The sequence below is a fragment of the Salvia miltiorrhiza genome, chromosome 2 (assembly GCF_028751815.1).
Source record: "Salvia miltiorrhiza cultivar Shanhuang (shh) chromosome 2, IMPLAD_Smil_shh, whole genome shotgun sequence".
NCBI classification, from domain to species: domain Eukaryota; kingdom Viridiplantae; phylum Streptophyta; class Magnoliopsida; order Lamiales; family Lamiaceae; genus Salvia; species Salvia miltiorrhiza.
The window spans coordinates 51,645,087-51,657,807 of NC_080388.1; the positions used below are offsets into that span (position 1 = coordinate 51,645,087).

A 12,721-nucleotide genomic window follows, 5' to 3' on the forward strand; every position below is an offset into this window, starting at 1 on the left:
GTGTTACCTTAGCTATTTTAATTTATTTTCTTTTAATTGGTAGATTATTATTCTTATTCTTTGCGAATATTGAAGTAAGATAATACAGATGGAGAGGAAACATATGAGACTATTCTTTTTTCTTTTATTTGGTAATAAAGAATACCAACTTGAAGCACTGAACAATTTGAAAATAAAACTCTAAACATAAAAGAAGAAAAAGAATTAAAGGTCTTTTTTTATCTGAAAACAGAACGGGAAAATGGACCAACCACTTTATTATTATTATTATTAAACTTTGAGCCGAGGAACAGTGAATGAGAGATCAAGCCTGGTAAAGCATTTTGTCAATCTATTTTATTGTAACTAACTAATAGTGTGCTTGACACGTCAAAGTCATGAATTTAAATTATAATATGTAATAAATAAAAGTTATTATAAATTTTAAAATTTCATATACAAAACAAAATTCTTGTCTTATATCAAAATAAATAAAACTTGATATATATATATATATATTAAGCTACTAAACTGTCCCTATAAGTTACAATAAATAACGATATTATAAATATATATAAAATATTAAAAAAAATTATAAGACCACTTTTATAGTAATAATAGATTTCTTTTAAGTGTCAATAATATATTTAATGACTTCTGTTCTTCTTCTTCTTCGACTTCTTTCATTTTGAGATCCTACCAATAACATAAGGGTGCGTTTATTTTGCATAATTGATAAAATGGATGATTGAATATTTTTATCCTCAATAATAGGATTACTTCAATTCCACCCTTTTGATGGGATACAAATCAAGCAAGACTAGCTTGGAGGATAAAAACAATCAAGGGCCTTCGAGATATCCCAAAATTGCAATCCATGAAAGTAAACAAGGGATTAACCTTACTATTTTTATCAATCAAGGCTTATCCACCAAAGTAAATACCCCGTAAGTCCATACTGAACGGAAAACCAAATTCTTTTACAAAGTAAAAAAATTCAAACCCAAAATTCCGTTCAATACTCGACCAGGTTATAAAATTACGGTTCCACCACCCCTACACAACAGAGAATGACTTTTTCCATTTATCACAACACAATAAGCATTTAGAAGGGCAGAAATGGAACTCATCAACAATAGATAACCAAGTATACCTCATTCTGTACACATACTCACTCGTACCTGGACTGACAGAAACGCCGGTCGAACACCGCTGGACCTTGCCGGTTTTCTCGATCTCACGGGAAAAAACAGTATACCTAAGACACAAATTCTCCATGTACCACACGGTGCTGCAACGGCCGCGGCTCTCTGATCCCAGCAAGAGCGCGGATGGGAGGGCGCAGAGCTCATTTACAGCAGAAACGATGCCAACTGCAAACCACGGACGAGCAGGCGCCTGAGAAGTGCATCACGAAAGCACACCTAACATATGAGAGAGGATGGATCCCGGTGTCACAACTGCCTTGAGCTTCTTCAAATCATGTCGACTCTATCGATCATGTCCAGCGCTTTGATCCTGTCGATGTCGAAGTTGATGATCGGAACAGAGGATGGCCTTCGGATGGGGAAAGGGTCCCTCTTGGTGGTTTCGTGTGTCGGAGAATGGCTGCTGCTCTTGGTTAGCCTGTGGTGCTTCGACAATCGGGTTCTCGACGTGTTGAATTCTTGGCTCTTGCTTATCCCGGGAGTCAGTTTCCGCTTGCTCACATCTTGGAGCATCTCCTGGTCCTCGATCGACAAAGTCGACGACGACGGCGAGCTCGGTTTCCGGCTTGACAGCTGGAGGGTCTTCTGGTTTGGGGACCTGATCGGGGATTTGACGGGGGATCTGAGCCCACCATTGGCGGCCCTTGATTGGCTGATGAGATGATGCAGCCACAGTACCAAATCAAGAATGTAAGCTTCCGTTTTCTCCTTGTCCGCGTGATAAAGTGTCTCGATACGGAGCAAATCCGTCTGGCCAGCAAGTTTGTGGTTCATCTCAGATCTGAACAAAACAAGGTGTCTAGTCAACCGCGACGAAAGCAGTCAAAAGATGAGCACCGTTAGAGACGAGCTTACCCAGTATTTGCCCATTCGCCAACCCAACCAAAGCCGTGGTGAGCCCTGTTTCCGATCATGGCATGTAGTCAACATATGCATAAGTATTTAGAGAAGCTCAGTGAAAAACAAATCAAAATAGATGAAAATCTAGGTAAATCACTTTCTAGCCCCAAAGTATGTGCCTTTATTGGGAAATGTCATGCACTTTCGATAATGACAAATTAGTACCCAATAAATTGACTTCGTTTACAAATGTACGATAGACTCACTTTTTCAGTACCGAAATGACAGTGTTGACAATCTGAAATCTCCGGAAAGACAATTGGCTTTTATTCCACACATTTCCACAGACTTCCGATTGCCAACAAGGTACTGGAAAAGTGAGCTCATATTAGATTTGAAACTGAAGTGGATTCTAATCTGTCATCACCAAAAGTATGAGACACTTGAGCTAAAAAGCGATATTTATCCTACACATTTATGGCCGCTTAAGTTTCAAGCGATGGCCAGCGAAACGGCAGCGCTTCTAGTTCAGGAGAGCTATCACGAAGTCAGATTAACTTACAAATTAACCAAATAATCCTATATGTTCATCTTAGCATGACATCGCCTCCAAGGAAAAATGAGGGACGGAGTGAAGTTCATTAAACGCAGTCCACCTAGTTAAAAGTAATTGTATAAAGAGGATCGTAGTTTTACTTTGTGGTATTGGTGGCCATAGGCACCAGCCATTGGAGAGTTTTCTCCATTTCTTCTTTGATCTGTGGGACAGTAAACTGCAGAAAGAATAAGAAGAATTACACAAATGCGTATAAAACACATGGTATTTGGAACCAAATAATCATTGTTTAGAACCCCAAAAAGAAAACCTCTTCCTTGAGTTGAAAAGATTGCAGTCGGGAACGCAAAGCACACTTTATAGTTGGCGGCAATCCCTGGTATAAAGCATCTCTTGTGCTTGGAGGCACTGATCCTGATCTAGTGACCTGATCGAACATTGCAGCCATAGTTCAAAATATTGGTGAAACTAACTAATATAGCATGGATACTCCATAGGTATCATAAAAATTCTTCCCTTACCGTATGTGGACCAAATTAACTTAGGGGGTGTTTACTTTGAAGGATTAGCCTTGATAGATAAAATAGTAAGGCTAATCTCTTGTTTACTTCGATGGATTGAAACTTTGGGATATCCCAAGGCCTTTGATTATTTATACTACCTCCGTCCGCGATATCGTTTCCACATTGTGGACGGCACGGGTTTTTAAAAAAGTGGTGGATAGTAGTGGATATTGTGATGAGTGGAGTTTGGGTCCCACAATTGTTGTGAGTGGAAGTTTGTGGACTCTACTTCTATAAATGAAAGTGGAAACGATATCGCGGACGGATCGAAATGGCAAATGTGGAAATGATATCGCGGACGGAAGGACTAAGGAGTATCATTTAAGCTACTTTTACTTGATTCTTATCCATTGAAAGGGTGGGATTGGAGAAATCCTACTCTTGAGGATAAAAATACTCAATCATGCATCTTATCAATCATGCAAAGTAAACGCCTTCTTACAGAAAAGAGGGATGATAAAGCGTGGCACGACAGAAGCACCAGTTAAGAAAAAGAAATAAGTAGCGCATCACTAAAGAACTGTGACGATACAATAAGAATGATGAACTCACGAGTGTATCGATCTGGGTTATGATATTTGCATAATGGAGTGCGAGTCCAGCAGATCCCAACTTCTGACGGTGGTCTTTTGTCGGCTTGTTTCCATCTTTAACAGTGATTCAATAAAACAAAATATTACAATCTATTCCCATAACTAAACAATAGAGATGCCACAGATTTAAGGGAATATGTGAAATACGCAAATTAAAGCTCAGAAACTACAAAATCTGCATGATTACCGAAACAATAGTTTCCTTGCACGTTAATTCAAGATAAGACATGTCAATAAAAGGATTATGAGGATTGTGCAAAACACAAGCAGCATAATTTTTATTTTGTTTTGAAAAAAAAATACATTTAGATAATTTTGAAGTTTGTGTATTACCACTGGAACCAAATGCAGACTGGATCTCCAGATGTAGATAGTGGACAATGTCTACGAGCTTCTCCATCACCTCAATTAACATAAATAAAGAATAAACAAATCAGCTTACTATTTGAAGAATGGTTGTAATATCCAAAAAAAATGTCATATGCTATGATACAAATTTGAGTCGAGTTGCAAATAAAAAATAGTAATCTTCTTTTCTCCCGTGTAGCATGCATTCAGAACTCATACGAGAAAAGAGTTTGGAATTGCTACCTCCTCCAATATCTTGGACCATAGAGACTTCTTTTTCAAATTCTTTACATGCTTCTTTTGACTCTTCAGCTCTGCACGTAGAATCGCGAGGCTGTCTCCTTCATGGGGAAGGAGAACAATTTGAGAAAGAAAAGAAAGAAATAGAAGAAAAGATAGCTGTGACTAGTCGTAGAATAGGGCAAAAAGAACAATAATACATAGTTGAGCATCACATATAAATTCTTATTGGGTGTATACATAGCATCGGATCTTTCAAAGATGTAAGACATAAGCACTCTGAGAATGCAATATTAAGATTGTAAATGGACAGTCTGAAGATCATATGTACCTCTGTGTGCAGCATTTGCGTTATCCTCTTCTTGAGCTTTGCGCCGACAGTCTTGTTCGAATCTATCTAATGCATGCATTTCATGGTATAGTTCCTGCACAACACATTGAATATAATTCAGCAATTTATCAGGCCTAATTTAAAAGGTTAATACACAGATTTTAAGCTTCGAATCAACCAGTGGCTCAACGACAGCACTGGACTATTCTAAAGTGAGAAGTTCATAATAGTTTATCAGTTTTAGGTTTTGGCAATGTACAAATATGTTTAAGTATCATTTCTGTAAGAAAAAGCAGAATGACAAAAAAGGGAAAAGCAGAATATTCAAATTTCAAAGTAGTTGCAAGGAATGTGACAGAATGTAAATGTAGATATAAAACACACAAATTTTGGTTTATCTCAATCTATAAGATCCTAATTGATTAAACGGAAATGATGACATCTCTTGAGCCCTTATATCTAAAACACAAAACAAGTACAATATTATTTCACTTGGTTCTTCTCTAACTTGAGACAATATCACCGATAGATATCATATTTATGGGGATTAGCTTCTTTTTCGTCTTAGTAGCCATGAAACATTTCACGACACGAGGATGACTTTCAAGCCATAGTCCATCATAAATTTATTCTCTATCTACATCATGCTAGATTTTCTACCTCTACAATTAATTATCCAAAAGGAGAAGTAAAAGGTAAACCGACTGATAGTGATAATATAACTTACAGCAGTGTTTTGAACCAACACCATCAAATATTGGATCACAGTTTCTGCTTCTTCTTTCAGTTGTTTGTGAGGTGTGAGTTCTGACTCCAACCTAAATGCGTAAAGAAGAACTAAATATTATATTGGAAACTCAGTTGTTGTGTAAACAGAGATACGAACAGAAAACTGAGAAAGGATATCTGCAGTTACTTCTCAAAGTAACGGTCCAAGTTGTGCCACTGAGGATCCTTGCACCGATTCCCAAAGCGAATGACCTCTCCAGAGAAGACTTTCAATTCATCCCTAATTCAGATCGAGAGAATGAGCACATTAGTGAAAAGACATCAGATAACATATAAATGGTTAAAATGAGTATATCGCGCAACTGTTTTCAATATTTACACCTCTTGTCAGATGCAGCGATTCTTAGGAGTTCATCCATATCTCTTGATGTTAGACGCTGTACGCCCTCAGAAGGGAGCACCACCTCCTTCAAATGTCTAATATTCTCTTCTGAAAGTGAATTCATCAAATTGGCACCTTTAACTATTGTATTTGCCACTTCAAAAGCCAATATCGATATTTTGATTCCTTTTGTAGCTATCCCAGATGCAAAACCACTGCTAAGATTCAAATTAGTCATGCTACTACCAAGAGTATCCAACACATCAACTGCTTTCCCGAGTCCGGCGTGGCCTGCCCTGCCCAGAATCGAACTCATTTCTGAGACCTGAGAGTAATAGGAAAGATTGTAGTTATTTATCGGGTATTTTAGATATAAAGCACAACATACACCACATGCAAATCTTCCATGTACGTGAATCATGTGAAGTTGCAAATGCAACTCGGGACAGCTTGCTACATACGCACGATATTTTCCATATAACATCCACAAGTACAGCAATACCAAAGATTTCAAATACCCGATTCAAGTTTCTGACATGATAGAGAAGATATAATTGACAGATTGAACTAGATAATCGAGAGTCATATCCATTTGAGTACATACCTTTGTCAATGCAACCTGCTTTGTTCTTGTTGATCTAGATTTATCAGATAAAGCCCTAGACAACCGAGGGATTCCATCATTGATATCATCTATATTTGTCCCATGAGAAACAGAACTCAACTCTGGAAAGGAGAATGGCTCCCTCAGTTGCTTATCTGTAACTTCCACATCCCTCCGGATGTTCTCTTCTCGGATATCCAGTCCACGGGATTGATAAACTATTCCAGGGCCGTAACTGAAGCGGCCATTAACATGAGGAAGTGCACCACCCAGCGTAGTCTCATCAGTGGACCTTCTTGAACAAAGCCCACCCATTGTGGCCGTAAAGGTAACAATTCTATTCAGCACTGATCATCAAAGCAATCTTCAAACACAAATCAAGGCAAAACATCCTCCATCTCCCACTAGAAAATGGCGCAGGGATACTACCAATCTGACAATGAAAGTTCAGGCCCGAATTACACTCACTCCCAACTATATAACCGGACCAAAAGCTTTCACGACTACAACTTATAGCGTGCAGCAAACTCAAACTGCAAATCAAGAAATAGGAGTACAAAGCAAAAGATCACAACTTCAAGAACACTCAGCTAAGGAGGTAAAGCTAAATTATTTGGGCAATGCACGAGCTTGAGAGTAAAGCTACATAATCTCGGAACAAGAAAAATAATGCCCCAGGAAAAAGTAATAATTACTAGATGTAAGTCAAACAAATGAGGCCAACCATTAGCATGTTTCGCAGCTCAGAAAAGCTAAACCCAAAATTAGAGTCTAATGACAAAACAAATGAAAAATTACTCAAAAACTACAGCGTCTAATGAAAAACAAATGAAAAATCAACCTACAATTGGAAAATAAAGCCTCCGCAAGCATAAAAAACCAAACTTTAGTTCGTAAAATCAAATTCCAGAAACCCTATTTAAGGAAAAAATCAAAGAAGAAACAAATATTACGGGCACTTTTTTAAGAGATGTAAAGGAAGATAAAGATGATGACTTGGATCTAACAGAAAAAAAAAAAGATTCTTGCCTGCGTCTCTTTCTACTCCACAAAAAATACAATACACGAACAAGTCAGAGAAAAAGAAAGGTTGTGATGATGATGATGATGATGATGATAGGATAAAAATTTAGAAAAAAAAGAATAATTACAATTGTGCATCTATCTGTAGAATGGGTTGAAAATGAGGCAGCTTGAAACCCAGGTCATCAAGATTGAAGAAAGGTGAAAGAAGGCATTTTTTTGGTGTCCCAATCTTCAAAGAGACTCCCCACTATTGCTCTTGTTGGTGTTAAGTAGTGATGCTGATTGCTGCGGAGTTTCTGCTACAAACCAAGATGACCCAAAAATCAAGATTGAAGAACTAGGTCAGGGAGTAGAGAAACCTCTCTCTCTCTCTCTCTCTCTCTCTCTCTCTCTCACTCCACTCGGGTCAAAAGACTCAACAACTCAAAAACCCAACAAGTTAAAATTGCTAAATGGGAGAAAAAGGAACAAAACGCCCTCTTGCAAAGTTGTTATGCTAAAGCTTTTGAGTCAAGATTGTACTGCTAAATTTCAACCTTTTTACATTTAGCTGCGTTTAGGTTGTGTACAAGGTATGGATAAAGTTTAATTTATAATTTTATACTTAATATTTTTTACTGTTTAATGAATGGTATTATTTCCTCCCTTCCACTATTATTGTGCCAAAACTTTTGGGCACAAAAATTAAAAAGAAGATAGACTCATACTTTTTAAGGATTAATTGTACTTTTTATGATTTTCAATAAAAAAATGTTAAGAAACTAGATAATAATAATGAAATAATCTAAAATGGTAAATAGAACAATAATAGTGGGAAGGAAGCATAATTTTACAGCATCTTACAAAGTAGAATAAATATACTACTATTATTTAAAATATAAAAATATAATCATCACTTTAAATAATAAATTTATACTTTATTACTTATTATTCATAGGGATAAAAAGCAAATACGCTTGTGCGCACGTATAAATTTACTTGACTATTCTTGACGTGTTAATAAAATACCCTAATTATAATTTATAACATTTTCAAAATTATTTGTACTTGTACTTAATATTTATGATGTGCCATTTGGTCACAGTATTTATAAATGAAAAAATTGATTTAATAGTAATATGGTTTATGCTTGAAGCTTAAAGTTTTAATTTCGAGTTCCTCGTTACATAATTTGTTAGAATATTTGTTTCTTATATATATAAAAGTTATTTTACCAAAATGTAGCATGACTTTTATCGAGATGGCTATTGGACTCTAATTTTAGAAAATGAGAAGAAAAAAATAATCTTGAAATTGAATGGATTGGTAAAATTTACTCATATTAATAGCGAGAATCGGATTTTATTTGAATTTGAATTTATAGAGAGATTATAACTTATTTTGCAAATTACATGGTATTTTTCTAGCAGCATATTGTCCTCTCTTCGTTCACGAAATATTGTCATAATTTGTCATTTTGATCCATCCATAAAAAATTGTCCTAATCTATTTTTAGTAAATTTGTGGATTTATTTCTCCATTTACTAACATGTGGACCATATTCTTCATCCACTAATTTAATTAATTTTTTAAACTTTTTTACTAATTAAATAAATAACACAAATTTTCTTAAAACTTGTATCTCTTTCTTTTAGGACAATATTTCGTAGACGGATGGAGTATAAATTGCATGACATTCTTATTTATGCTATTAATTACATTATGTTTTTGTATTACCTTTTTCTGCAAGAGGAAATGGGATGAGAGATGACGGAGTTTATTCGATGAAAAGTTTATCGTTGATTTAAATTTTAATTAGTTTGTCGCGTGTACATCAAGATTACGACATGATGTAAAAATGATTCTTTCCTTTTGTATTTATTGACTACTTTATACTAATAATATCTCTCATCTACTTTGTAATAGTATATTATGATGCATTTAATAATTAATATCATGATTGTATTCGACTTTTTTGTAACAAAATAAATGCAATTAAATAAAAGTGGAAAAAATGGCAAGTTATTACGCATGAATTTAGAATCATCCAATACGCATTAAAAATAACAATTGGGGGTTCATAAAACTAAAAATAAATAAATTATCGCAAAGTCTCTGTCTTGACAGTGAGATGCCCACAAAAATTAAATCAAAGATCAACTTTTTGACCCTTTCTTTGAGTTATTCTACTTCCCCAGACCACTAAAAAGTCTAAAATCAAGAAAATGGTCGATAATCGATTAGTGAGAATTTTTAAGTCTTCAAATAGCAGAAAAATAAATAAATAAAGTAGACATGATTTTTTCAATGGGTATTATCTGTTTGAAAATTCAAGAAGATTTTTTCCAAACGGCGTAAGATTCTCAAAACTGGAGACAACCTCGGATAACAACATCAAATTCCTCGAAATTTAGACTGCAGAGATCTTATCTCAACTTATACATTCCTCTGCACTCTCACATTCTTGAAACAATGCCATCATATTTTCAAGATTCTATGCTTTTAACATTTTGGCACATAATCCAGCATAATGGGAAGCACTAGAGATATTCCTATTCATGCCTAAAGCCATTGAACTCCAATCTTTCTTGATTTGCTGCAGATGCAAAATATTAAATGATTCTTACAAAATTACCCCCCCCCCCCCAAAAAAAAAAAAATACATACAAATTTCACACAAACAAGTGATGAGTTTCTTCACACAACTCAACACTAACAGCTGATAAATTAAAGAGATGAGCTTCTGCAGCAGAAGATTCATCACTTCTTGACTTGGTACAGATGCAATAAATATTTTGAATGATTCTTGCGAAGATAAATAATTTCTTCACAGCGACACAAGCTTCTGCAATTCTTGAGACCGAGCAGAACATTACTAATAAGAGTCTGAAAAAGAATGATGGTTTCGAGTGGAATATACGATTAGCACGATGTGTTCTGCAGTACGAGGCTTTTTAGCTCTTCGAGAATCGCTTCATAGCAGAAGACATATTGCGCCTGCAAAAGGATGCATGCAAATGTAACAGCAAACTTCACAAGATTTCAGCAACACATTATATTATTTCAGTATATAGTTTATGATCAAGCAATGAATCACTAGTTTGAATGCACTCTTCTTCTTATTCTCACTACATACAACAAGAATGGTGAAGAATCAAGAATTAATCAATCGTACCAGTTGTTGAACCATTCCAAATCGCTGAGACCTAAACAAGAATTCTCTGAATCGTGTTGTGGACCACGCAGTATGTTACCGATACCAGCACTGGTAGATATCAATTGAGCTCATAACCTCAGGCTATATATAGACCTAATAATGATGATTTTCTACGTCACCTGCAGTGGACGACAACAGGTCCAAGACTAGCCGGTATAGCACCAGCTCTGTGGAAGATTTCACGAACAGCAGCAGAGTCGTTTGGGACAGCCAAGATACAGAATGTGCAAAACAGAAAATGGCGGTTCTTCCGACTGAAACAAAGCATGCATAGATTGAATCAGATTGCCATAGGGTTTAATGAGTGCCACACCTTCTTGTTTTCACATCTATGCATCTCATGATTAGTGAAGTATCTGTTGTATGTATCCACTTGGTAACAATGCTTATAACACCAAATTCGCTAAGTCCATCTTCCAATTGGAAATAATCTCCACATTTCATTACCTGCATTTATTGTCTTAACAATATAATCTCCTCGTAATAATAGTACTTACTTTTACTATGAAACCACAAACATGAGATAACTCACATTTTTATCATCAACCAACCCGGTGAGCACGACTATCGGACTATGGCAGGGCAGCGATGCTCAAGTATCATTTCCAGAAGTCTTGTGCAGTGCTCAGGAGTGGACCTTGAGTCGCAATAAACCTAGAAACACTTCCTGGATGTCTACAATCAAAACAGTTAGTTAGTTAGTTTGAAGATGAAGAAAAATGTTATAAACTCACAAGAAATTGAACCCAACTGTGATAGAGCTTGCATTGATGTATCCTGTAGGCGAAGGTTGTAATCTCCATGCTGCTTCAAGATAACCCTGTTACCCTGTTATCATCAACTGTGGATCAACAAAGTTTGAAAAATATAAATTAGCTAATTTGTAATCAAGGGATGCACATCATATATAACTCCAACACTAAGAAATACAGCAGATTAATTAGCATACAAGCCAAAACATCATCTACGTAGCGATTCTTGCTGCTATTCACAGCTTCGTTGGAAACAGAGCATTTACTCTTCATCTCCAGTTCTTCCATCCTATTTTCCTGTAATAGAATAGATGCACTCTACATTTGAGAATCCTATTTAACTTGCCAAAAACAATCAAGCTCGTCAACAGAATCTAGCCAGCACTGTAGTTCAATCAGAAGTGAAGCAATTGCTCATTTTTTCAGCATCTACAGAGAAACTTCTTACTTCATTGCATCATGCAAGGAATCTAACAGACATTTTACTTCAACTGCGACCATTAGTTTTACTCATCAAAGATATGCGTTTCTAATTATTTGTTGCAATATATTTAGATTTAGAGTACTCCAAGGCCACTACAAAATCCCAAATTACGAATGCCCAAGACAGTAAAAGTGAAAGTGTAGCTTCTAAAGTAGGTACCTGTAAGATATGAAACTCGTCATGGATCGTTTGCAAACAGCTCATCTTTCTGTCGAAGAGATTGACGGCGTCAGCGCAGTGGCGGAGCTGATCCTCGGAATCTGCGGCAGCGGCGGAAAAGGGCGTTGCAGTAGTGTTGGCCACCGCCATGGAGTAGGAAACCTTGTTCAACTTACTAGTACTGATCAAGAAATAGCAGAAAACTGAGATGAGATTCAAGAATTCGAGTGACAAATATCGACAGGAGGGAAGAGTTATAAGTGCATGCATTGAGCTTCAAATTAACCCCAACGACATGCATCGGAGGGGGGTCTAGGCGCCAGCGTGCTATTCACGCGCTGCGTGGAGCGTGATCCGATGGGGATGTTTATTTGTAACAACTAAAACCAAATTTCTCTTCTACTGTATTTAGTATTTGCTCCATTAATAATCTTTGTTTGTAACAACTAAAACCAACTTGTTTTAGTTTATGTTCAAATTTTGTCTTTTATGTAAACCAAAGTAGTATCAATTATGGAATTTAAACAAAGTATCTATATAAGGAATCTGTTGTACATGAGAATCAAATTTTGTCATAAACGATTTCAACTAGTATACAGGCACACAAAACAAAAGGACCCTAGCTAGGTGGAACAATGCTGTCAAATAAGTAGCATAATTGCGCCTAAATACACCAATTTTCAACTTTCGTCCAATTTTAATTTTGTACATGAGTTAAAATTGTCTCCAAA

At 36.1% G+C, this 12,721-nt stretch overlaps 1 protein-coding gene and 1 pseudogene across 4 annotated transcripts; both read right to left on the bottom strand.

Moving 5' to 3' along the window:
• Positions 1–857: 857 nt before the first annotated feature.
• Positions 858–7,940, bottom strand: LOC131010090 (protein PSK SIMULATOR 1-like). Of its 4 annotated transcripts, none has more exons than XM_057937482.1 (13): positions 7,525–7,940; positions 6,374–6,906; positions 5,769–6,094; positions 5,575–5,667; positions 5,386–5,476; positions 4,659–4,752; positions 4,331–4,428; positions 4,073–4,142; positions 3,699–3,793; positions 2,894–3,010; positions 2,724–2,800; positions 2,043–2,087; positions 858–1,968 (listed from the first exon to the last, which is right to left on the bottom strand). In XM_057937482.1, the coding sequence occupies exons 2-13, from the start codon at positions 6,686–6,688 to the stop codon at positions 1,455–1,457; spliced, it is 1,935 nt and encodes a 644-aa protein (XP_057793465.1). In that variant the 5' UTR covers positions 6,689–6,906; positions 7,525–7,940; the 3' UTR covers positions 858–1,454. The 4 variants fall into 4 exon arrangements, with proteins under 4 accessions (XP_057793465.1, XP_057793462.1, XP_057793464.1 ...); XM_057937479.1 differs by having other exon boundaries at positions 6,374–6,806; positions 7,525–7,872; XM_057937481.1 differs by having other exon boundaries at positions 6,374–6,806; positions 7,403–7,846.
• Positions 7,941–10,222: 2,282 nt separating this feature from the next.
• On the bottom strand, positions 10,223–12,188 carry LOC131010091 (protein-tyrosine-phosphatase PTP1-like; annotated as a pseudogene).
• Positions 12,189–12,721: the final 533 nt, after the last annotated feature.